Raw genomic sequence first — 24,168 nt, forward strand, 5'->3', positions numbered from 1 at the left:
TTTCTTACTAACATGCACGGCCGTGCAAAAAGTGTGCAACGAAAAGTCATAACAGTACGGCGTGTTATCCTATGGGACATTGCAGAGAAAGCGTAACTGCTCAGTCACTGACGTCACAATGTTTACACTAGCAGTGCACACTCAATCAGTTGTTACAATTGCGTCGCGCGCTACTACACGCGCTGTCAATCCTGTAAATAACTTCTAGTTCGGGCTGCCAGCCGGCCTTTCTTGTGCATAACATGTGGCGTAAGTATACTCTTATACGTACTTATATGTGCGGGATTTCCGAGTGCGACGTGCGTAAATGTTTGGGACGAACATCTTCGGACATCTTGACTTTTGAGCGAGTGCTACATGCAGCTGACTGGTATTGACTCACAAAGGTACATGAAAAATGCTGTTAGTTTTCGACCCATTTTATAAATCAAATAATACACAGGTTTAAGTTAGTGACGTGACGTGACGTGACTCATTTCACAATTGTAAATACCCTCGAGTGCGCTGCATGTCCACTAACGCACTCTCACCTGTGTATTATTTGTATAAGAACAGAAGAAATAGACTGGAATAAACATGATGAGGGAAACATTACGAAAACGTCATGTCCTACACGTTGCGTCGTGTACTGTGCATTAATCAGCTAACTAAATACGCACTGGCGCCTACTGTTTTTTTTTTTTTGGATTTTTTTATATTCACTACTCACTATGATACATAATTATATCATATAATAGAATACAGGTGTTTTATCATAGATTATGTTTGATATGTGTACCATTTTTTTTGCAATAATATGCTTGAACGATCCTGGCACATCCACATCATCAACAACTTCAAATGATATGATATATCAGTTAAAATTGTTGATCGCCAGTTCTTGCACCAGTTCTGGCACCAGTTCTGGCACCAGTTCATCTCTTTGATATTTTCCAATCTCTGCAGATTTTTGCTAGTAAAGGCTATCTTTTTTCTTCTGTGTAGCACCGATTAATGTTCCATTTAGATAATGACAATGAGATGAAATGTATTATCTTACGTTATCTTATCCTATATCATCTTATCTTAGCGTATTGTATCTTATCCTTTCGTATCTTCTCTTATCCTATCCTACAGATGTTACTTTATCTTATCTTATTTTATCTTTTCTCATCATGTCTTATCCTATCTTATGGTTGATAGATGATAATTGGTATGTCAACAAATATCTTGAGCTCACACATTTCCGATATTTGAGGGGTCAATCTTGCAATTTCAGATCTTCACTCAGAAGTCACCAAAGTCAGACTTCCTCTACCTTTGTAGCCCGAATCCAGATACTGGACGATTTTAATCGTCCGCATTTCCCACACTAACACACGTATACATATCCATGCATGCACCCCACAAACGAGCCAAACCGCTGATCGCGGCACTCCACCAATACGGTAAATTCAGACGCCATCAATGTCATTGGTAGGCACACTGATGGAGGGTCAAAGATTCGGATCTTAAAGGGGCATTCCAGACGATTTCATGATTTCACATCATGCAGTACATAAATCGACAACTCCATGTATAGATTTGCGGAATCTATTGTGATTCTTGAGCAGGGCAACAATACTTTGAAAAACCTTTAAGGAGACCTCCGGATGATTTTCAGACTTTTACATTTGAACAACTATAAATTAGTCAAACTGAGTACAGAGTTTCAGAATTTATAGTGATTGGGATAAGTAATGAGAATGTTTTCAAAATTTATTGTGAATTGCAATGAACAAGGATGATGACATGACAGCCTCACCATAAGAATGCATGAGTTGGGGCTTAAGGAAGCAGAACAAAAGAAGACGGTATGCATGGATTTTTCACAGGTGAACTTGTTGAGCAAGCAGTATTGTAATGGAATTACACTGCTACATTTCTGAAATATATGAGGCTCTGATGTCATCATCACTGTTCAGTGTAATTTTTTTAAGATTTTGAATTTATTGGTTTCTCTGATCAAGGACCACAATAAATTCCACGGATCTATACATGGAGCTGTTGATTTATTTGCTACATGATGTGAAATTATGAAAATCGTCCGGAATGCCCCTTTAAACAAATTACACTGAACAAGGATGATGACATAGGAGGCTCACATATTTCAGAAATGTAGCAGTGTCATTCCATTACAATACAGTTTGCTTGCGAGTTCACCTGTGTATAATCTATGCATACCTTCTTCTTTTGTTCTGCTTCCTTGAGCCCCAACTCATTCATTTCATGGTCACCCTGCCATGTGATCATCCTTGTTCATGGCAATTTGTTATAGATTTTGAAAATATTCTTATTCTTCACCCCAATTGGCATCAATTCTTAAACTCTGTCCTCAGTTTAACTATTTATAGTTGTTCAGATGTAAAAAAAGGTCTCCTTTAATACTTGTAGCTTTCTAGGTTGTAAGAAGTTACTGCAAGTGCCATTTTCTGTTTAACTGTGTCTAATCATCACCACTTTTGTGGACCTTGTTGCTCTGGAGAAAGCCATCAGTTATCTTTCCGTCCGTTTTTATTTTGTTTCTCTTTAAAGTCTTAACTTATGGCATTTCACACTTTATGTCTTTTATCCCATGATCGCTGGCAGCATGGGAACTTTTTATTTCACATGATCTCTATTACAGTATAAAATGATATAGGTCTGACAGTATAATTTTATCGATTATTACCAGAATACTTTGTGAGCCATTTTCAACATTTCGAAAAGAAAAAAATGTAATTTTTTAAAATTGTTGTTTTGATTGCATTAATCTGCTTTAGTGATCAGGACTAAATCCCATCTGCCACCATCAACCTCTTCCCCATGTCCAAAATATGCTTCCAGCTTGACAATTTCCTCAATGTATTATCAAACACCTGTAAACGCTTACAAACCGCAAGTCAAATCCAATCAATGTTCATCCATTATCAGTGTGAGCAGTCCCTTTCGGTTAGTTGTATTTAGGCCCTTTCAATGCATTATATACTTCGCCTGTACTCCCTTACGATAATGAAAACCGTACTGCAAACCACTTCGATTGCGATGAAACTCGCAGGCTGAAGAATAATTCATTAGGGAGTTTTAGTATGTTCATAAAACCTACTTACAGGGAGCAATATTTTACGAAATTATATCCTACAGGAGGAGCCAAGTGAACTAACAAAGACGTCACAATTGACACTATCATGACCTCTGGAGAAGGATTTCGTTTTGTACGCGACGTTCTAGGTGTGACGTCACCTGAAGACAAGATGACATCTGACCCAAAAGGACTCCTGAACGATGTTGTGTGTCACTGGCGGCAAGTTATTCCATACCAGACAATTCATAGTGTAGCCACGCCCAACAAAGACAGGCACAGCCCTACACTCTTGGAGATCAAGAATGATATATGGGCAAAATATGGTGGTCGCTGCTACCACAATAATGTAGGATGTTACATGGTGATAAAAGCTCTGGGTTACCAGGCAACCCTGGTGCCAGGTGACGTCCTTGAGACCAAAAGCTGTCACGTGGTCATCACGGTATTCAACCTATCTAGAGAAGGCAGCAAGCACAATCATGTTGGATGTAGGAACAGGGGGCTTTCCGACATTCCAGCTTATCCCGCTGGATTTTGAGAAGGAATCACCCGAGTATCACGAGTCCTTCTTGATATATAAATTTGTACGACAAGGTGACCTCATCCTACGCCTGCACAACGCGGAAAGCGACCCGGTGGGAGCGGCTTTCTTCAAGAAAACCTTGAGGGACGGCTGGTACACTTATGCCGAAATCCATCATGAAATGCCTGTAGAAGTCTCCCACTTCGATGACGTAATGTCGATGTTATATAGCTATTTATCGAAGGAAAATCCACTTCTCAATAATTTGTGGTGCATGACCTTTCCTAACCGCCGACTCCTTTCGATCAGGAATACCACTCTTTTGATAGAGAATGCTGAAGGTCATGTGGAGAAAACCTACTTCCGGTCACGTGAAGAGTTGATCTTCACTTATTCTTGCTTCTTTCCTAAGTTTAGTGAAGAAGTGTTGAATGCTGCTATAGATGATGAGAACATCACACTTGACTTTAACAGGAAGTAGCTTACCAATTCCTTTTGAATGATAGATAGTTAATGAATCAAACTGAATCAATGAGATTACTCTCTTTGTAGAGTAAATTGATGGCGCACCTACATTTCTCATGACCTAGATTAAACTTAAACAGTCAAATTTGCAAAATGTTCTATTTGATATTACATAAATTTTGAATAAAGTATGTTTTACTATCTGCATGTTTTTATCAGAAAGTACCATCTAATTGCAGACCTAATTTTGAACAGTTAAAATATATTTCTTGCGCAAAGAGAGTTTGTTACCATTTCGAGAATTTTAGTCAAGATGTCTGGCCGAATTATCTCTTTACAACATAAAAGTTACATAGTTGTATGGTGTTATATTCCTAGTTTCTGTAATTTTCATATTGACAAATATATATATATATATATATATATATATATATATATATATTAGATGCAGTATAGTTGTAATATGTAGATCTTCAAACATACTTTCATGCGAAAATGATCAATAAAGATATATTATGTTTTTCTGTGTTTTCATTCTTTTCTTTGGGAATGTATATTTCTTTTTTCGGGACACACACACACACAAAAAAGAAATTCGTATTTATACATTTTGTTTTGACCAAAACTGGCCACCACATATAAAAAAATATTGCAGGACCCTGTATTATATATATATATATATATATATATATATATATATATATATGTGACCCTGCACCTCAAAACAAACAAAAAGTCGCCAGACATGAATTTTTAGTTAAGACCATATTCTGAAAGAGCAGACTTTAAGCTTTAAAATGATGTATAACTCAAATCAAATGGACTCTCCTAACCTATCTAAATATTGGAAAGAAAGCACAAACTCAGGAAAAGTGTGAACTGAGAAAAGAGGCTCTGAAGTACAGTGTCTATTCAAGCGCTTAATCTTTACCAAACCGTGCTGGCTGTGCGATGAATGGGACAAAAAACAGGAAGTAAACCTCCAGAGTAACAACAATGAAGGGATTATCAGATTAAACTGAAATTAAGCATGCCTCATTAACACATTCTGTCCATAATTAATGCCAACTTTCAAAGCAGTGGCATTACCCTTTCAAAATTTATTAGAGTTGAAAGTGAAGAGTGTGGACATGGTTTTTCAGAAATGAAAAAGGGATTCTAAAGACACACCTAATCACACTATTCTACCAAAAATGTTCGAGATAAACTGCTAAAAAACACACTTTCCTTACCGTTTTACGATAGCAAACTTTAGCATAATGTAAAAGAAGACCCGCTCTTTCAGAAAATATGAAAAAGTCAAGTTCGGCTAGGTTGACCCATTTCACTTATTTTCAGTCCTCACGTAAAATCTGTGTGTGCGACTTTATGTTCGTTTTGAGGTGCACGGTCACATATATACATATAATTTATCGTCGACTGGCGATAGAGATAACAAATGCAACAACTTGAGAGACGCAATTCGAAAGGCCTTTGCTAAAGCATTTTGATAGTGTCTATCGGAACGTGTTTTAAGCATGGAAGTTTTTGTAAATTTTTTCAAATGGCAAAATTTCTGATATTGGATATCTATCTTAATTTCACCGGAATTAAAGTGAAAAAGAATACTGCTGAAGGGAAATATGAAGTGTGCTTGTAGTAGACAGGTAGTGATTATGGAAATATAGTCACTATAAAAAACACAAATATTTCATAAATGCAAAGTTTTTCGAATGAACAAAGTCATTATAGAATAAATAAAGGACGTATTTGATGAAGTGTAATTGATAAAGCTGTTTGAAGTTCCACAGGATATCAGGTGCATCACATTATTTCTGCAGTCTACAACCTCATAGTACAACGTAACCATGTGTGTATGACATAACTGTATCAGACGAGTGTATGCCCTTGTACATGTAGTTATTTCTTTCGTTTTAGACAGCAATGTTTATTGTAACGATGTTTTCACCAATATTGACAGCACGCCATAAACACTTTTTTTTTGGTAGTACTTTTGTTTCCAATTCCATCTCGCTCTCTGATGAACATTCCACTTGAGTGCATAAATGTACAAAACTATAACAACTCTTGCCAAAGGCTACAATAACCAAACGGGAATGAAACCTTTTATCGGAATATCCCCTTAAAAGTAAATTATTTTTTTCATAGTAATATCCCATGTCGGAAACTAAAGTTCATACAGGACTTCGATGCAAACAGCTGATCGGTGAAATTCTGTATGAATCTGTTCAAACAAAAATTGATAGAGAAATTAAAAGAGGAAAATGCATACTGAAGAAAAAAAAACTGTCATCTATAACATTCGATGATACGTTGCAATGAAATATCTATAACGAATCTATAGGATTGCACTCCAAAAAATCACGATTTGACTTTATCCAATAAGATCAACTTTGTTCGTTTCATATTGCTGATTTTCTATTCTTTGACCTCTGATATTTTGTCTTCAGATACTTTAACCTCTGACATTATTGCCTGTGATATCTTAACTTCTAACATTTTTACCTCTATTTATACCTCTAATATTATCATCTCTGATATCTTTAAATCCGACTTTTTAACTTTTGTATAGGTGGAAATGAAATACATGTAATGAAATGAATGAATCTTGATACCTTTACCTGACTTTTTGCCTCTAGCATTATTAAGACATCAAATATCATAATTTTTACCTTTGTGCCTGTGGAATTGTACCTTTTGAATTATACTTTTTTATCACTGACAACATTACCTCAGACATTTTCACCTCGGACTTTCCCCCCCCCCCATGACATTTTACCTCTGACTTTGTATTACCTGGCACCCCATGTAAGAGGTATAGTAATTGATTAAGTGTGAAAGTCGACATCACCCCTCCCGTACTCATTGGTGTTCGATGACCCAGTAGGTCCTGATCATCAGAGCTGAGAAAATTAAAGCTCGTAATATTCCTTTTTTAGAATTATTGTTGCCATGTCTAATGTATTTTAACAACCATTCATGCCAAGGCGAGTGACAAGTCTGAGTGTAAAGCTGCAGGCACTGGGCTGACCCAGGATTGCGTAAGACCGTTTCTAAGGACGCAAGCAAATGCATTCAACCATATAAATTCGTGAGCTTCCGCAAGCACGCCGAGGCCGGTAGTTGAGCGTGCCATGTGCAAGATATGCTTCTGTTCATGATTAAATACGAGAAGCGTCCTGTCCAGGGGAGCACGAGAACGGTCCTCGGCCAAATTTGCGTCCGGTCCGGATGATGAGCAGGATTGAGCCAGCTAGCCAGCCAGCCATCTTATCAACAATCTTGTCGCTACGCCTCCGTCCACAGCTAGGAAAACGAAACAGCTTTGCGAATAGATATGGGACGGGAGTGCGGGGAGTGTCACAGCTGATTGCTTCCGCGTACTCTTGGTCTTTCCGTCGTGTAGCGAAAGCTCCTTTAGCTATTATAACCGCGAGACGCACGTGAATAAGTACCCTTCAAAGACTAGACAATAAGTGGCATGTCATAAGGGACCTCTGCTATTCCCTTTGTGCATGCTGCCCTTGTTATACTAGCATGCGGCCTTCTATATATTTTGCGGATGGCTAAATACCCTGTCATCGCTGCACCAACAGATTTTCGTCAATGGCGCTGCAGTGGCAAGTATTCAGAGCGTATGAAAATGATTCAGCCTTTCTCTTGCTGATTCCTGTTTCCTTCTATGTGCTCTCCATTGGGATTCATTCACCGTCCTTGTTCTTCAAATTGCATTGCTGTCACCGGCAATGTAAACATTCAGTGCTACCACTAACTGAGGTGGTCAATCGAGCTTGACGAACGAACCAATGAAATCCGACTTGTCAACAAGGTCTGTCTGAAAACCTGCAAATACAGTGGACAAGGAGCACTTCAGCAAAATGGTGAGAACATCATCTCTTAAGAGTTAAAAAAGGGTTAAAAAACACAACTTGTCTCTATGAAAAAAACAATTACTGAAAGAGGTACATGTATTTAAATATAAGTTGATTCTTTTTTCTTTTGTTAGTTTTGGGCTTTTTCTATATAGATTAAATGCGAGTGAAATCAGTAAACATCAGCTCATGAAAGGATAGGAATATTTGAGAAGCTGGGCAACGGAAGGAATATGCGAAACAAGGCTAACATAATATATATGTACAGTACTTTGCATTGCTTTAATCAGCTACAAAGATAATGTATTTGTTTAAGTATATCTATATACCGTATTGTCGTGACAGAAAGGAGGAGGCAGCGGACCTTGTGTTCGATCACTCTATCTATACCCCTAGACGGGGTACTTTGTCAGGGCTTTGGAAATCAATCAAACAAAATTTCAGACAAAAAGAAACAAAAACAGCAACATGACATAATGTCACCAGAACAGCAATATTAACGTGCTAGCAATAAAACAGCAATTCAGAACAAACACGCATTAGCATAGTGTTAGTTACGTTCAATTCAATTTGCACTATAAATCATTTCATGACAATAACTTAAAAAAAACATATCTTGTACAGGGGGAGCCAATTGAAACAGCCAAGGACATCACAATTGACACTTTAATGACGTCAGAGGAAGGATTTCGTTTTCTACGAGACGTTCTAGGTGTGGCGTCACCTGAAGACAAGATGACCTCTGACCCAAAAGGACTCCTGGACGATGTTGTGTGTCACTGGCGTCAAGTCATCCCATACCAGACAATTCATAGTGTAGCCACGCCCAACAAAGACAGGCGCCGCCCTACACTCTTGGAGATAAAGAATGATATATGGGCAAAACATGGTGGACGCTGCTACCACAATAATGTGGGATGCTACGTAGTGATAAAAGCTCTGGGTTACCAGGCAACCCTGGTGCCAGGTGACGTCCTTGAGACCAAAAGCTGTCACGTGGTCATTATGGTATTCAATCTATCTGGAGAAGGCAGCAAGCACATGTTGGATGTAGGAACGGGAAACTTTCCGACATTCCAGCTGATAGCGCTGGATTTCGAGAGGGAATCTCCCGAGTACCACGAGTCTTTCTTGATCTACAAATTAGTACGACAAGGTGACCTCATCTTACGCCTCCACAACGCGGAAAGCGACCCCGTGGGAGCGGCTTGTTTCGAGAAAACTTTGCAGGACGGATGGTACACTTATGTGGAGATTCATCATGAAATGCCCGTAAGGGTCTCTTATTTTGATTACGTGATGTCGATGCTATATACCGAGATATCTGAGGAGAACCCACTTCTAAGTAATGTGTGGTGTATAGCCTTTCCTAACCGCCGGCTCCTTGCGATCAGGAACACAACTCTTTTGGTGGAAAACGAGGAAGGCCATGTGGAGAAAACCTTCTTCCGGTCACGTGAAGAGATGATCGAAACTTTCGCTCGCTTCTTTCCTCAGTTCAGTGAAGATGTGTTGAATGCTGCTATGGATGATGAGAACATCAAACTAGACTTCAACAGGAAGTAGCCTGCCAGATTCTTTGACGATTTAAATTAACTAAAATTGACGTTAGTTAGAACACCAAGCTCCCCCCCCCCCCAAGAAAAAAAAGAATTAAGTTTCCAATTGATAATACAACAAATAAAGATCAGTTTGGAGCCTGTGAAACATATTAAATTATCAGTGATTCATTAAGAACGTATCCTTTCTTCGACTTTCAAAAGATTGTCTAAAATGTAAAAAGCCGGGGGTGCAACATGGAGCTACTCCATGAACTGTATTAAGAAAAATAGACATGTTCCTCCAACAGACGTTAATTCAAGTTTTACAATGTATTTTGCAAAATGTTCGATCGTTATATATTGCATACAGTAAGTCCCGTACATTTTGAACAAAGATTTTGCTATCTACGTGTTAGTTGTACTGTAGCACTATCAAAATGGAGATCTATTTGAACCGTTAAGATTTATTTTAGCGCGTAGAGAGTCAGTTACCGTTCGAAAAATTCTAGCTGTTTGCTCTCTAAATTATATCCTTACAACATATGATTTACATAGTTGCATGGTGTTTTTATTCCTGTACCTGTGAGAGTTGTTGATAAATGAATTTCATATCAATCAATGATATATAATTAGTCATCATACATTTGTTCCAAGGTGACGACTAAAGTGACGTGATAATAAAACGTATATTAGTGATTTGCTAATGATCTGTCAGATTTTATTAAACCGGCGCTAATAGTCATGATTCAAACTGAAATACAAAAAGATAAGACACAGTATTGTTTTAATATATAGGTCTTCGAACATACACACAAACAAAAATGAATAACAAAGGGACATAATAACTTTCTATGTTTCCATTTTTAGTTGCGGAATGTAAGTTTTTTTTTCGGATCACCAAATATTTTCAGATTAATTTTATAGATTTTCCTTTCTGACCAAAACTTGGCGGCAGAGATAAAACAGGTGATAAATGTTGTGGTAAGACCCTGATGTATTAATGATATTATATATATATATATATATATATATATATATATATATATAGCAATAATAATGTTACAACAGAGAACTGCATTAAATGCCAATCTTGATTTTAATTAATTAATTAATTAATTTTAATTGATGCGAATGAATTTTGAAAATTCATTCGCACTGTCATCCCTGACGAAGGGGGAGGACCCCCAAAAATTCGGTTTTCTAATTAAAATCAAGATTGGCATTTAATGCATTTCTCTGTTGTGACATAATCATTGCTCCAATACGTGGAGTATCTACAATATATATATATATATATATATATATATATATATATACACTTGTATTTTGAAACAAGAGAGGGAAAAATGACCAGAAACAAATAATATTCTTTGCTCAAAGTTCTCACTATATAATTGTATACTTATTTGATCATATCAAAATCACTTAGCAAAGGACAGAGTGCCCGAAAATTTGTGCTATATTATAGAGTAAATTGTAAAACCGGTGATCTACCTCATGAAAAGATGCAGAGAAGAGTAGTAAAAAGAATCTGTGTTCTTCCACAGGAAAAGCTATGCGCTCTGTAGATTACAACAGTAACACAGAGGAGAGGAAACGATCACTGGCATATTTTTCATAAGAGTACACATAATGTTATAGTTATGAGCGCGATGTTGCTAAGATGAAGCCCACTGTCTTGGGGACAATATCATGAACCTCAATCTCCAGAGCTTCTCTGACTTGTCGTTGGTACCAGTTGGGGACTTGAGTAATGAGCTTGCTTTCATTCCATATAGAATTCTGTGCTCACAGGTGACAGGGTATGGTGGATGATTGCAGACTTGTCCCGCTCGTCCCGTCGGCCATGGGCCTGGTGCTCCTTCAACCAGGTGGCAAAGGATCGGCCTGTCTCTCCGATGAAGACCTTACCGCATTCACAAGGAATGCGATAGACTCCGGGAAGTTTCTTGGAGTTTCATTTTAAGACATTGGAACGCACTTTCCCCTCGACTATAAGCATAACATGCATATTTCTGTGATATTAATGTGACTGACAAAATACATGGCGAGGGATCATGCAAGTTATACGCTGAGTCGAGGGGAAGGTACATTCCAATGTCTTAAATTGTTAAACATATCAGTACTTTAGCATTGAATGACAGATGAGGTCACAACAGGAATATTGGTTTGGAAAGATTTTTTTTTTTTTGTGGGCGTATCCAGGTAGTAATCTAAAGAAAAAAAATAGAAGAACAATTGTTAAAATACATGGCATGTTTCTAGATATTCGTTTTACCGCAAAAGTGATGTTGAGGGTATCATAAATCAACATAATATTTGTCCAATAATATTCTATTAACCTGTGATGGGAAGGCAACATGGGATATACAAATTAGAACATATATCATTATGACAATTAACATTTACATTAATTGTGGAGAGGCCATTTTGTGTGCTGGACTTGGGTCGTTCCTTGATTCATATGCATGGTATTCTGCTATAGAGATGAGAGAGGGATGAGAGAGGGCGCTATTATATGAATGTAAGAATGACCCAAGTCCTTCATTCTTACATTAATATAAAATTTAACTCATTCATTTCAGGCACTTCCGGGGGTAATTAGGATTTATCATTTATACACAAGATGAGACCATGCATAAGCTACAATTTCCCATGTCAAACTGAATTTGGCCAAAAATTGGACTTGGGTCGTTCTTATAATATGCAGGTCTTCATTTGTATTTGAGGGAACTTTTAATGTCGGCTTCTCTTAGAATCCTCTGGATCTTGTGAGGCTGTTCCCAGCCGTGGGAGGATTACTCTCGACCTCGGCTGGGTTCCACCAGGGAGGTGAGAGGGTTTCACCTCCCTGGTTCCACTATCGCTCCTGTGTAGTGGGAGCTCAATAGAAATCTTGTGTGGGAGGTAGCTGTGGCAGTTCCCTGGATAGGTGAGCTTGGTCGCTGACCTCATAGGCTTGCTTAACCGAAGTATCTAAAGGCTGTGTCACACCTTTCCGGGCAAGGTACGCGGGCTTGTGGCGAGTATGGATTTTCCAGCACGCTTGAGAATTTTCTGCTGACAGACAAGAATGTGTGCGAGTTTTGAACTTGTGGTTTACCTGCTATATTAGACGCGTGCTACTTACCTTCTACTTGCGTGTATTCCTTGTGACCTGCGTGAGAGCTTTGAAACCGATCAGGTTTCTGTTACGAGCGACTTACGTGTACTGCAAAGTACTGGCGCTGAAGTTTCCAGCAAGGTGCTGCCGTTAAGGGTCTCCTACTGGTGTTCTGCGTGTACTCTGCGGGCCAACCCCTGCGACTCACCCGGAACGAGTTTTTGAGCATGCTCAAGGCCTTGTCACACCATGTCTGGGGAAACCTTGCGGGTTTACTTGCGGTGATTTTTTTTTTCTTTTTGTGCTACCCGGACCTCCCAGCAGTTGGACTGCACCTGGCAGTACCTAGCGCGTTTCTCGATTGTAGTTGCCCGAAGGTGCGCACGCAAGTCAGATTTACTAGCAGCCAAGTTTTGAGCATGACCAAAACTTTTTTCCGGATGAGTCGAGGGGATTGCCAGCAGAGGTCCACGCAGATCGCCAAATGGAGGCCCCTAGCGGCAGCACCTCGCAGGCAACTCCCACGCAGGTAGTTCGCAGTCCCCGTATGCAGCCAAGATATTGACATTCTGTGGGACTCCTGCCATTCCTTCAGAGGAATTCCTTTACTGAGTTGTCAGCGCCTGGCACACAGGTCACACAGAATACCCGCAAGTAGAACTTAAGTAGAAGCAAGTAAGACACATGCAAAACTCGCCCAAATCCTTGTCCACCCTCACAAATTGTCCGGTATACTGGAAAATCCCCACACGCAACAAGCCCGCGTAGCTTGCCCGGAAAGGTGTGACAGGGCCTAAACATGGTTGCCGGTAGAAGGGTCATTTGCGGGACCTCCAGGTAATAAAAATTGTTCTTCGCAAGTCGCAAACAAGGCTTGCCTTGAAAGGTGTGACACGGCCTTATGCCACACTGTGGGTCGGAGCGTCGCTGTCTGGAAGTGCTGTCTCTTTAAAGTTTTTCATTAACAGGTTTGCGATGATAGGGGACAATGGAGACCCCGTCGATGCTCCTTCTGTTTGCTGGTAGAAAGTTTCTCTCCATCTTAAAGACGTGAAAGAGGTGGAATTGAGGCACATATCAAGGGAGTCATGGACCTCTGACGGAGACAGTTTGGTCCTATCTGGTAAGAGTTCCGTCAGTTTAAAGTCGCTTTAAAGGGACTGTACAGTACTGGTTGAGGTGGGGATTCATGTTTTGTACATTCCTAAGTGAGATAATGAGAAACCTCTTATGGAATATGAAAGAGCATGTAATTTTAAGAAGGATTCAACCTTTATTTGATGAAAATTGGTTTTTAAATGGCTGAGATATCCAAAAAAAAAAGTGATAATAATAAAAGGCTACAGGCCACACCTTTTATTAGGATCTCTTTGTTTCACCTTTTTTTTGATATCTCAGCCTTTTCAAAACCGATTTTCATCAAATAAACTTTTGAAACCCCTTACAATTGCATGCTGTTTGACATCTCATAGAGTGGTTTCTGAATATCTCGCAAAATCCTCACCTCGACCAGAACTGTACACATCCTTCAAGATGGAAGCGCACGCATCCTTGATTGATTTTATTTCCGCAAAATGAAATATGTACATCACTTCTTATTGAATAATACAAAGAAATTATCAAAAAAGTACATAAAACTGCTGCTGGATGGCCCTACTCAGCTCCGCCCTCATGATGGAGCTGTTCTACCTAGGGGTCCAGAAGAAAACACACTCTGTATATCTGAAATTAACATACGAACTTGTATCAACAAAAAAATACACTTCACAAAATAAGAATAACATCCACTTCTACATTCAGTTATATAAAGAATATTACCTAAACTAGCACACTCGTGAATAGCGATTCAACATCAGAGCTGACGCGGAGACCACTAGCCTATTAGAGACTGTCATTTGACAGACCTTGTCAATGAATTGTTTGGACTTCTTCACGTGATGTACATTTTGAATAACAAGGGGTTCTAGGATAGCAGCCGGGTGTTGGGTGAGGGCGTACATGTACGTGGGAGAGCCCCTGGTTGAAATGATATGTCTGAGTGGAATGGCCGGTTTGTGGATATTTAGCCCTGGTTATTCTGTGCAGCGGACTCCCGTTGTAACGAAGTCATCGGGACCGGCATTTTTCTTTCGATATAAAAAAAGTTTTGTTTTAACCCAACAAATATATAATAAAAACATGCAGCGATAATCGTGAGGCATGGAGTTACTTTGTTGTAACCGAAGTTTTGTTACAACCGTGTTTGTTATAACTGGAGTGTACTGTATCAATATGTCCTATTCTTTTGGGATGGCTATATCCCGTCATCAGAGCGGGAAAAAAATACTTTTGTCAAAGTCACTGAGGTGGCAAGTATTCAAAGCTTAGTAATTTAACATGGTTCATGATTCTGTTGTCTCACCGACTTACGTATCTTTGTGCTCTGTATACATTGCATTCATACGTCAACCTTGCTCTTCATTGAATTCGTCGTTCACTGTCCTTGTCTTTAAAGGTCTCGGCACACCGAGCACAGTAAAAAGAACGGTACGATTTTAAAGGAATCATATCTGGTTCTGCTACAATGCCACTTCCACGCTAATAATTTCACCACAAAATAGATATTCTACTGGTGATTTTAGTCAGCGTAATAAACGCCAGAGCCACCACTGCTGAGGTAAGCCCAATGTAGTAACTTCAGCTTGACGAACGAACCTCTGAAAGCCGACTTGTCAACAAGGGTCGTCTGAAAACTTGCAGTTACAATTGACATGGAACTCTGCAGCAGACTGGTGAGCAATAATCCTCTTTTCATAGTTAAAACAGTTTGTAAAGTAGATAACATTTCTACATGATTGACTATTCACCTATCTAAAGGGTAGACTATTTGATTTCAAACGTTTCTTTCCGAGTTTCTATACAGAAAAGTTATTGAAAGATGTGACAGGTGCAGCAAATAATATACAATACGCAACTGCCATAACTTATGTCACAATTCAGGAGAAGGAGGTGTTAAAAAAAAACCATTTACCACTTTTGATCCTTAATAGTTCAAAAACTATATATCAGATAGCGCTGACATTGATATGAGCAATGACTGAATAGTGTACGATTCTTTTGGAGGAAATTTAAAAATGTTAGCATAAGCATCACTTTCATCAAAATCAAGATTCATTCTTATAGGTACTGTGCAGTACTGGTTGAGGTGGGGATTCATGTTTTGAACATTCCTAAGTGAGATATGAGAAACCTCTTATGAAATATAAAAGAGCATGTAATTTTAAGAAGGATTCAACGTTTGTTTGATGAAAATTGGTGTTCAAATGGCTGAGATATCCAAATAAGCCATAATAATAAAAGGCGACAGGCCACGCCTTTTATTAGAATCTCTTCGTTTCACCTTGCTTTTGGATATCTCATCCATTTCAAAGCCGATGTTCATCAAATAAACTTTTGATAGGCCTACCCCTTAGAATTGCATGCTCTTTGACATTTCATAGAGTGGTTTCTGAAAATCTCGCAAAACGTTCAGAGCTAAATCCTCACCTCAACCAGAACTGTACACACCCTTTAAGTTAGGTTTCAGATTTTACTCCGTTTTCAACCCTTTGTACAAAATTTTAATTAGTTGCACAGGGGTCAGATGGTAAGTATGGGAGTGTTTGTTAACACCGTGACAATGGTCTTGCACAATGGCCATTATTGGAATGCTCTATTAGATATCCATGAGAAATTCCACTATCATAGCTAGTCTTGATTCATACTGGAATGTTGTGTATGCGAGCACATAAAAACATGTGCTTGTTATAATTTTTTTTTTTTAATGTGCATGCATTTTACCCTTCATCGTGAATTCAGACTAGCAGTGCCCAGGGCATGCAATCCATCATGAATTATTAATAACGGATTCATGTGCCTTGAAGCAAGAGAAGTCTAGTCGGCAGAGCTCTGAAAAGGTGGTATTCGTGGTATTTATGTCTATTGTTCATGGTCATTGCAGGCACACACTCACATAAACATCACTAGTTCCTGTGTAAACTTCAATTTTGTACAGAGGGTCCAAATTTGAACAAAATCTGGAACTTACTTCAAAATCAATCCTTTATTTAATTAAACGGATTCATGCTCTCATATTCAAATCACCTCCAAGAAAATTGTACACTATTCAGCTGTTATTCACATCAATGCCAGTGTTATCTGATGTATAGTTTTTGAACAATTAAGCATCAAAAGTGGGAAATGTTTTTGTAACACCTAGCACAAATCATTTGTTAAGTAGGTATAATTAATCTGCCAATACGGCAGGATTGCATCGCACTCTATCACAGGCTCTTTGGAAATGGCAAAGCTCTTTACCGTCTGCTCAATGACGTATTACCACTAGACACTAGTATCAGTTTTCGGTGTCGCCAATTCCAATAGGTGCCGTGCGCAGAGCAGGGATTTACCGGAGACAACCGGAAGCCACAATGGCAACGAGGAATCACACAAGGCATCTGTGACTAGGCGTTTTAGCTTGCGCAGAAATTTTTCTGCGCATTGGCGATACCGAGAATTTAGACTTCACATTGTTAATTTGGAAGAGATGGATGAGTAATACACTGGGTTAGAGTTTGGGTGGGAGTGTCAGGGGTAGATGGTGGTGTCAAGCTTACCCCGGTTGATTGGTAGACTTTAAATCAAGATTGAAATGACGTTGGATGTCGAGAGCAGTTATATCCCATATTACTGTCGATTCATTGTACGATGACTTCATGTATGAAAGCTTTTCGGATCACCTAATGAAGCTAAGCTTTGACTTTATAAGTCGGAATATAAATTATAGAGACATGCTATGCTTCCAGGACATTCTTGATTACATTTCATACTGCTTTTCTCCCCGGTTCGTATAGGCCTAGCCTATCTCTATTTTAAATGCATGGTGCCATTGGCAGTTATCGCGTCTTCTGCTGGATAGATTTTTGCAATTAGTTTGGAAAATGGGGGTAAATTATGATATATTTGGATTTAAAGCATTTAGATCAAAAGGTGACTCGTCGTTTTATCTGAATTAGAAGTTACGAAACATATGATTTGGTTAATAAAGAGTTCTTGCAGACTCTTCTTCTTCCATATTATTATTATTATTATTATATATATATATATATATATATATACATACATATTTTCTTTTGTCTTCTTGTTTACAGTAGTCTGTTAAAATGTATTCTGTTTACAGATAGTAAGTGTGTAAATCTTCATTAAACCCGCACGGATATCGACGGTGGCACCACTACCTGAGGTAGTACATTACTCGAGCTCGACAACGTAGGCCGACTCTGCAGCAAGGTCCGACTGAAAAACATGCAGTTACAAGGACCGAGTAACCTTCCAGCAAAATGGTGAGCAAATCCTCTGTGCAGAGTTGCTAAATCATTTAGAAAAAGAATTTTTTTCTTCATCATAAAATGTTGGTCTATTGAAAAGGGTGGCAGAGTTTGAACTTTTCTTTTCGAATAGGAAATAAGTTTAGAGTATTAGCGAAAGTAAGTGGATAGACCTGTAATGATCTCCAATATTTTGTCTAATCACCAGCAACTTGGTGTAGTAGTGAAAATTTGTATAAAGGTCGGCGTTTGTGGAAAAATCCTCAGTTTCTTTCCTTCCGTTTTTATTTTGCTGTTTCTGGTTGTTTCTGTTTCTCCATATAATCATTATCTGCTAATATGATATGATACGTAGAGGAAAATTTTCATGACAATACCTTGCGAGCCATTTTCAAAATGTAGAAAAATATAGCGAAAGATATAGGCATTCTTAAATTGATTGAGTTATCCTATACTCCCACTTCCTACTTCCAACTCCTTCAAGATAAACACATGATCTAAGCCTGCGAATTCTCTGATTTCAATATTAATCACCTCTAAACGCTCACAAACGACATTGCAAAAATCATTGTGTTGTTCCAGAATCACAATAAGTTTAATAGCAGTTTAAACAATCTTGATAGGACCTTTTCGATTATTTTTTTTTCGCCTTTTCTTTGAATCTTATATGTCGCCTGTAATTGTATGCGATTATCATGATTGTGAAACTTTTAATGCACTACTTCATCGGAAACATGCAGGCTGGACGTTGGAGGGAAAATGCACAGGTAACACTGCTCTTTTGACAAAGGTCCCTTAGATGAGACATTAAAAGAGCCATGTCTGATATTCACAAAATTATATCTTACAGGGAGGGCCAAGTGATACAAGCGAGGACCTGACAATTGAAACTTTGATGACGTCAGAAGAAGGTTTTCGATTCGTACGCGATGTTCTAGGTGTGGCGTCACCTGAAGACAAGATTGTCTCTGACCCAAAAGGACTACTAAACAATATTGTGTGTCACTGGCGTCAAGTCATCCCATACCAGACAATTCATAGTGTAGCCACGCCCAACAAAGACAGGCGTCGCCCTACACTCTTGGAGATCAAGAACGATATATGGGCAAAATATGGTGGTCTCTGCTACCACAATAATGTGGGATGGTACATGATGATAAAAGCTCTTGGTTACCAGGCAACCCTGGTGCCAGGTGACGTCCTTGAGACCAAAAGCTGTCACGTGATCATCATGGTATTCAATCTATCTGGAGAAGGCAGCAAGCACATGTTGGATGTAGGAACAGGAAACTTTCCGACATTCCAGCTGATCCCGCTGGATTTTGAGAGGGAATCTCCCGAGTACCACGAGTCTTTCTTGCGCTACAAATTACTACGACAAGGAGACGTCATCTTACGCCTCCACAACGCGGAAAGCGACCCGGTGGGATCGGCTTGTTTCGAGAAAACCTTGCAGGACGGATGGTACACTTATGTGGAGATTCATCATGAAATGCCCGTAAAGGTCTCTTATTTTGATGACGTAATGTCGATGTTATTTACCGAGATATCTGAGGAGAACCCACTTCTAAGTAATGTGTGGTGAATATTCTTTCCTAACCGCCGGCTCCTTTCGATCAGGAACACCACTCTCTTGATAGAGAATGAGAATGGGCAGGTGGAAAAATCGTAATTCCTGTCACGTGAAGAGATGATCGAAACGTTTTCTCGCTTCTTTCCTCAGTTCAGTGAAGAAGTGTTGAATGCCGCTATGGATGATGAGAACATCAAACTGGACTTCAACAGGAAGTAGCCTGCCAGTTTCTTTGACGATTTAAATTAACTAAAATTGACGTCAGTTAGACCACCAAACTTCACCCTGCCAAAGAAAAAAAAATTTCAGATTCCAATGACTAAATCCACAAATAATTGTCAGTTTGGAGCCCGTGAAACATATCAAATTATCAGCGATTCATTAAGAACGTATCCGTTCTTCGACTTTTAAAAGATTGTTGAAAGTGTAAATAAAAACAGTCCTCGAGTGCAACATGGAGCTACTCCGTGAACTGTATAAAAAATAGACTTGTTCCTCCAACACACGTTACTCCGGCTTTGTCAGTATATCTTGCAGAACGTTTGATCACTATATATTGTGTAGGTACCCTACATTTTGAATAAATGTACGTTTTATATACTTACTACATGTTCATTGTAAATTAGCATCATCTGAATTTGTAAATGTAGATCTATATTTGAACCTTTAAGATTTATTTCAGCGCGAGGAGAGTTGTTACCGTTCTAAAATTTGTAGTCAATTTTGTTTGCAAATTATATCCTTATATCATACAAGTTACCTAGTTGTAAGGTGTTTATATTCCTGTCCCTGTGAGACGGGCAGAGGTATCGATAAATCAATTTCATATCAATCAATAACACTGAGAAATCGTACATTGGTTCCAAGATAATGACAGAATTGACGTGGTAACAGGCTGTATCAGTGATTTGCCCATGATCTCTTAAATTCTATTTAGCCGGCCCTAATCATCATGATTCAAACCGAAAGAAAAGGCACAGTATACTTGTAATATATAGTTCTTCAAACACACACACACACAAAATAATATAGAGACAAAATGACTATGTTTCCACGTAATTTGTATTTGAGGAGTATACATTCTTTTTCGGGTCACCAATAATGTTCACATTTATAGGTTGTTGTTTTTCTGACCAAAACTTGGCAGCAGAGATAAAAAAGGGGATTCATTCATTCATTCATTCATTCATTCATTCATTCATTCATTTTATTTAATCAGGGTACTAACATCAGCTACGGCTGTTTTTCAGTTAGTCTGTGCAATACAAACAAGTATACATGACATGATACATTGTCACAGATGCAAAGCAAATGAAAAATACATAACACTACACAAATCAATTTACATAATTATCATAGGCAAGACACAAAAATAGGGAATACTATCGATTTACAAGAAATAGAATTGCATTTACATTAAAACTTAAAAACAAATATCTTAAAATAAGTAATTGATAACAAACAGTGAGATAAAACACAAAATTACTAAAATATACACAAAAAACACTTAAAACTGGTAGATAACAGATTACTGTAAAACGAACACTGCACACCCCCTCTAACTATCCTAACCTGCGCGTACACACACACACACACACACACATCCACAACCCCCCCACCCCGACCCTATATATATCTTTGAAACAAACTCTAATAACAAAATAAAGCATACAATTTAAAATATCATCTGAACAATACAAATTTCTTTGCTCTTACTTAAAGCCCAAACAAAGTTCTGGTAGGCCTGCAAAAGTTGTCAAATTTCGCTCCCAAATGTGAACGTATGCTTGGGAAATGTGCAGGATAACGATGTTATTACAAGATATTCGATGGGTAACGACGAAAATGCGAAATATTAACCAAAAAGGTTCAGTCTCAGAACTTACCCGAACGGGGTCAGGCTAAACTCGGACTTAGGGATAACTCGGCTTCGCTTTGACGGCGGGATGAGTTATAATGGTTGTCCCTCTGATTGTACAGTGTTGTCCTATGGGAGCCGCCTGTATAAACTAGCGCTTCGTGTTCTGGCTTCTCGCAGTAATGGTCCGAGTTGCTACAACGCGCGCATCCAAAACCTCTTTTGCGCGCAAGCAAAATTAGTGTGCGCCTATCAAGCACCTCTAAAACAATCAAAGGCCCTTGATAAACAACAACAAAAACTCCAAAGACCGCGCGTCTCAGCAACTGAGGACCGCGCGCTGTCATTTTTGTTTCAAGTGTTTTGTACAGGATTACGTTAGCACGCACTTTCCTGTCCATTCAGTTAGGCCTCATTTGGTACTTTGCAGTGGCCAGTAGAATGTGGCGGTCACTTACTGCGTGTGAATTGTCTGAAGTAGGGTCGAATTTTTCCCGAGACCGAGTTAGTCTGGAGCCTTCTGGAATAAAAGTCGGTTTTCCTACTATTATTATTTTTCTCAAAATACTCCAAATCGACTCATCATTCCGGCAAACCGCGTCAGCCAGGTAAGTTTCTTCGTGGACTCTTTCGATATATTGCAAGTAAAAATGAAATGGTGCTAGACGGGTTCTCCAGCACTTACCGAAACTTAGTTTTCACTTTAAACAATTTCATCATCATTTGAAAGCTACTGGTTCTATGGCAAGCCGAATTCTCGCTGTTTTCGGTATCTCTGAGAGTGAAAAATGATAACATTTTGAAAATTGCAAGGGTTGACAAACAGATCCTATATCATAATGGATTGTCATTCTATTACAAAAACAATGACCTTTCCAATAGTATGCAAAGTAATTGACATATTTGTAACAATATTGCTGAAACTACAGATCTTAGGGGTTCCGTTCTTTCTGGGCCCCCTGTTATATATATATGGGTCATGACACGAGAAAAGGGCCCTTAGCACCGCTGCGCGCAAACGCCAGAAAACCGCGCGGAAGTTTGACAAAGCAATACGCGCAAAAAAAAGATCAACTGGCTATAACTACGCGCACACGCAAAGACGTATCAAAAAGTGACATAATTTGGGCAAAACATGCCTTTTTTAATGTCGTAATGGGGTCATTTAGGATTGGAAATTCAGAAAAAGATTTGAATATCTAAATGCGTCAGAGTTTCTTCTACAATGTGGAGGTAAAACCTCATTTTCGGTATTTAATGCCGTAAGGGCCCTTTTCTCGCGTCACGGCCCAATGTATATATAAACATATATATATATATATATATATATATATATATATATATATAAATATATATATATATATATATATATATATATATATATATAAACATGTATATATATGTATATATAAACATATATATATATATATATATATATACATGTGCTCTGTAGATGAAAACAGTATCACTTTTGGTCGGAGCGTTGCTGTTTGGAGTGCTGCCTCTTCAGAGTTTAACATGAATAGGGGACAATGGAAACCACATCGCTGCTCCTGTTTGCTGGTAGAAATCGTCTCTCCATGTGCAAAAGGTGGTATTGAGGCACATCTCAAGAAAAAAATGGATCTTTCACGGAGACAGTTTGGTCCAGTCTGGTACAGTTCCGTTAGATTCAAGTCCCTTTAGGAGGGTCTAGGGCAATTACCCCCTGGGCAATTACCCCGCACCCTTCCCCTTGCCTTAATCCTAATCCTAATCCTGAACCTAATCCTAACCCTAACCCAAACTCTTAACCCTAAACCTAACCCTAACCCTAATCTTTACTCTAAACTTACCACTAACTAGTATTTAGCCCGGGGGTAATTGCCTAGCTCTGGGGGTAATTGCCCGGATACGCTTTACGATGGTACCGCATGCATCCTTAAAGGCCCTGTTTACCTTTGGGAGCAGTGATTTTTGAAAATGTTCAAGATATCCCATTTGATGCATATGTGTAGGTCTGTTGTATCACTAAACTCCCTACCATACAGTGCCATATACATTTTTTGCAATAAAGCCTAAAATATAAGGACATATCAGTATTTTTCTCATTAAACCATAACAGTTACTGTAGACGGTTTAGTCGAGAAACATTTTTATTAAAAAAAAATGTACACATTTTGTATATTTATCAATACCTTACGTGCATTATACTGGTTCAAAATTTTACATTAGTTGTTTCTATCCTGAAGTCACATTTTAGAACTATTTTGAAGCACTAAAGCTTTGTTTTTGTTTCATCTGTAAATGGTAAATTATGCCTTTAACTGGTACATTCCTGCATAGCGATTCAACATCAAAACTGACGAGGAGATCATAACCAGAGACCGACATTTGACAGACCTTGTCAATGAATTGTTTGGAATTCTTCACGTAATGTACATTTTGGATATCAAGGGGCTGTAGGATAGCAGCCAGATGTTGGGCCAGGGCGTAGGTGGCAGAGCCCCTGGTTGAAATGATATGTCTGAGTGGAATAGCCGGTTGTGGATCTTTGGTGCCCACAGAGTATCGGGCACATGCCCGTTGAGATGCGTAGTTTTCAGAGAGGGTTGGAGACAAAGCGTCTTTCCGCTGTAGGGAGAGGAGCTTGTCATTCACCCTTCGTTCGAGAGCTGGTGTAGGGTCTCTGGGTAGTTTCTTGTAGGTGTCGGTATCCAGCATTAATGAATCTTGGTCTCATAATCCTCTTTCTCCATCATCAAAGCTGCATTCCCCTTGTGTGCTTTGAGGATGTGGATGGAATTATCCTCTCTTAAAACAGGAG

The 24,168-nt window shown here is 38.8% G+C and overlaps 3 protein-coding genes across 3 annotated transcripts; all 3 read left to right on the top strand.

The window, feature by feature from the left end:
* The first annotated feature begins 3,185 nt into the window (after nt 1–3,185).
* On the top strand, nt 3,186–3,620 carry LOC139742087 (uncharacterized). Its single transcript, XM_071652650.1, has one exon. It carries the CDS (start codon nt 3,186–3,188, stop codon nt 3,618–3,620), a length of 435 nt encoding a protein of 144 aa, XP_071508751.1.
* A 4,991-nt stretch (nt 3,621–8,611) lies between these two features.
* LOC139742088 (uncharacterized) lies at nt 8,612–9,508 on the top strand. The gene has a single exon (XM_071652651.1). The coding sequence runs from the start codon at nt 8,612–8,614 to the stop codon at nt 9,506–9,508; it is 897 nt and encodes a 298-aa protein (XP_071508752.1).
* Nucleotides 9,509–18,826: 9,318 nt separating this feature from the next.
* LOC139742090 (uncharacterized) lies at nt 18,827–19,723 on the top strand. The gene is made up of 2 exons (XM_071652652.1): nt 18,827–19,354; nt 19,655–19,723. The coding sequence occupies exons 1-2, from the start codon at nt 18,827–18,829 to the stop codon at nt 19,721–19,723; spliced, it is 597 nt and encodes a 198-aa protein (XP_071508753.1).
* Nucleotides 19,724–24,168: the final 4,445 nt, after the last annotated feature.

This window comes from Diadema antillarum, unplaced genomic scaffold, assembly GCF_040938485.1.
Source record: "Diadema antillarum isolate AM-2024a unplaced genomic scaffold, OU_Dant_1.0 seq00000979_RagTag, whole genome shotgun sequence".
NCBI classification, from domain to species: Eukaryota; Metazoa; Echinodermata; class Echinoidea; order Diadematoida; family Diadematidae; genus Diadema; species Diadema antillarum.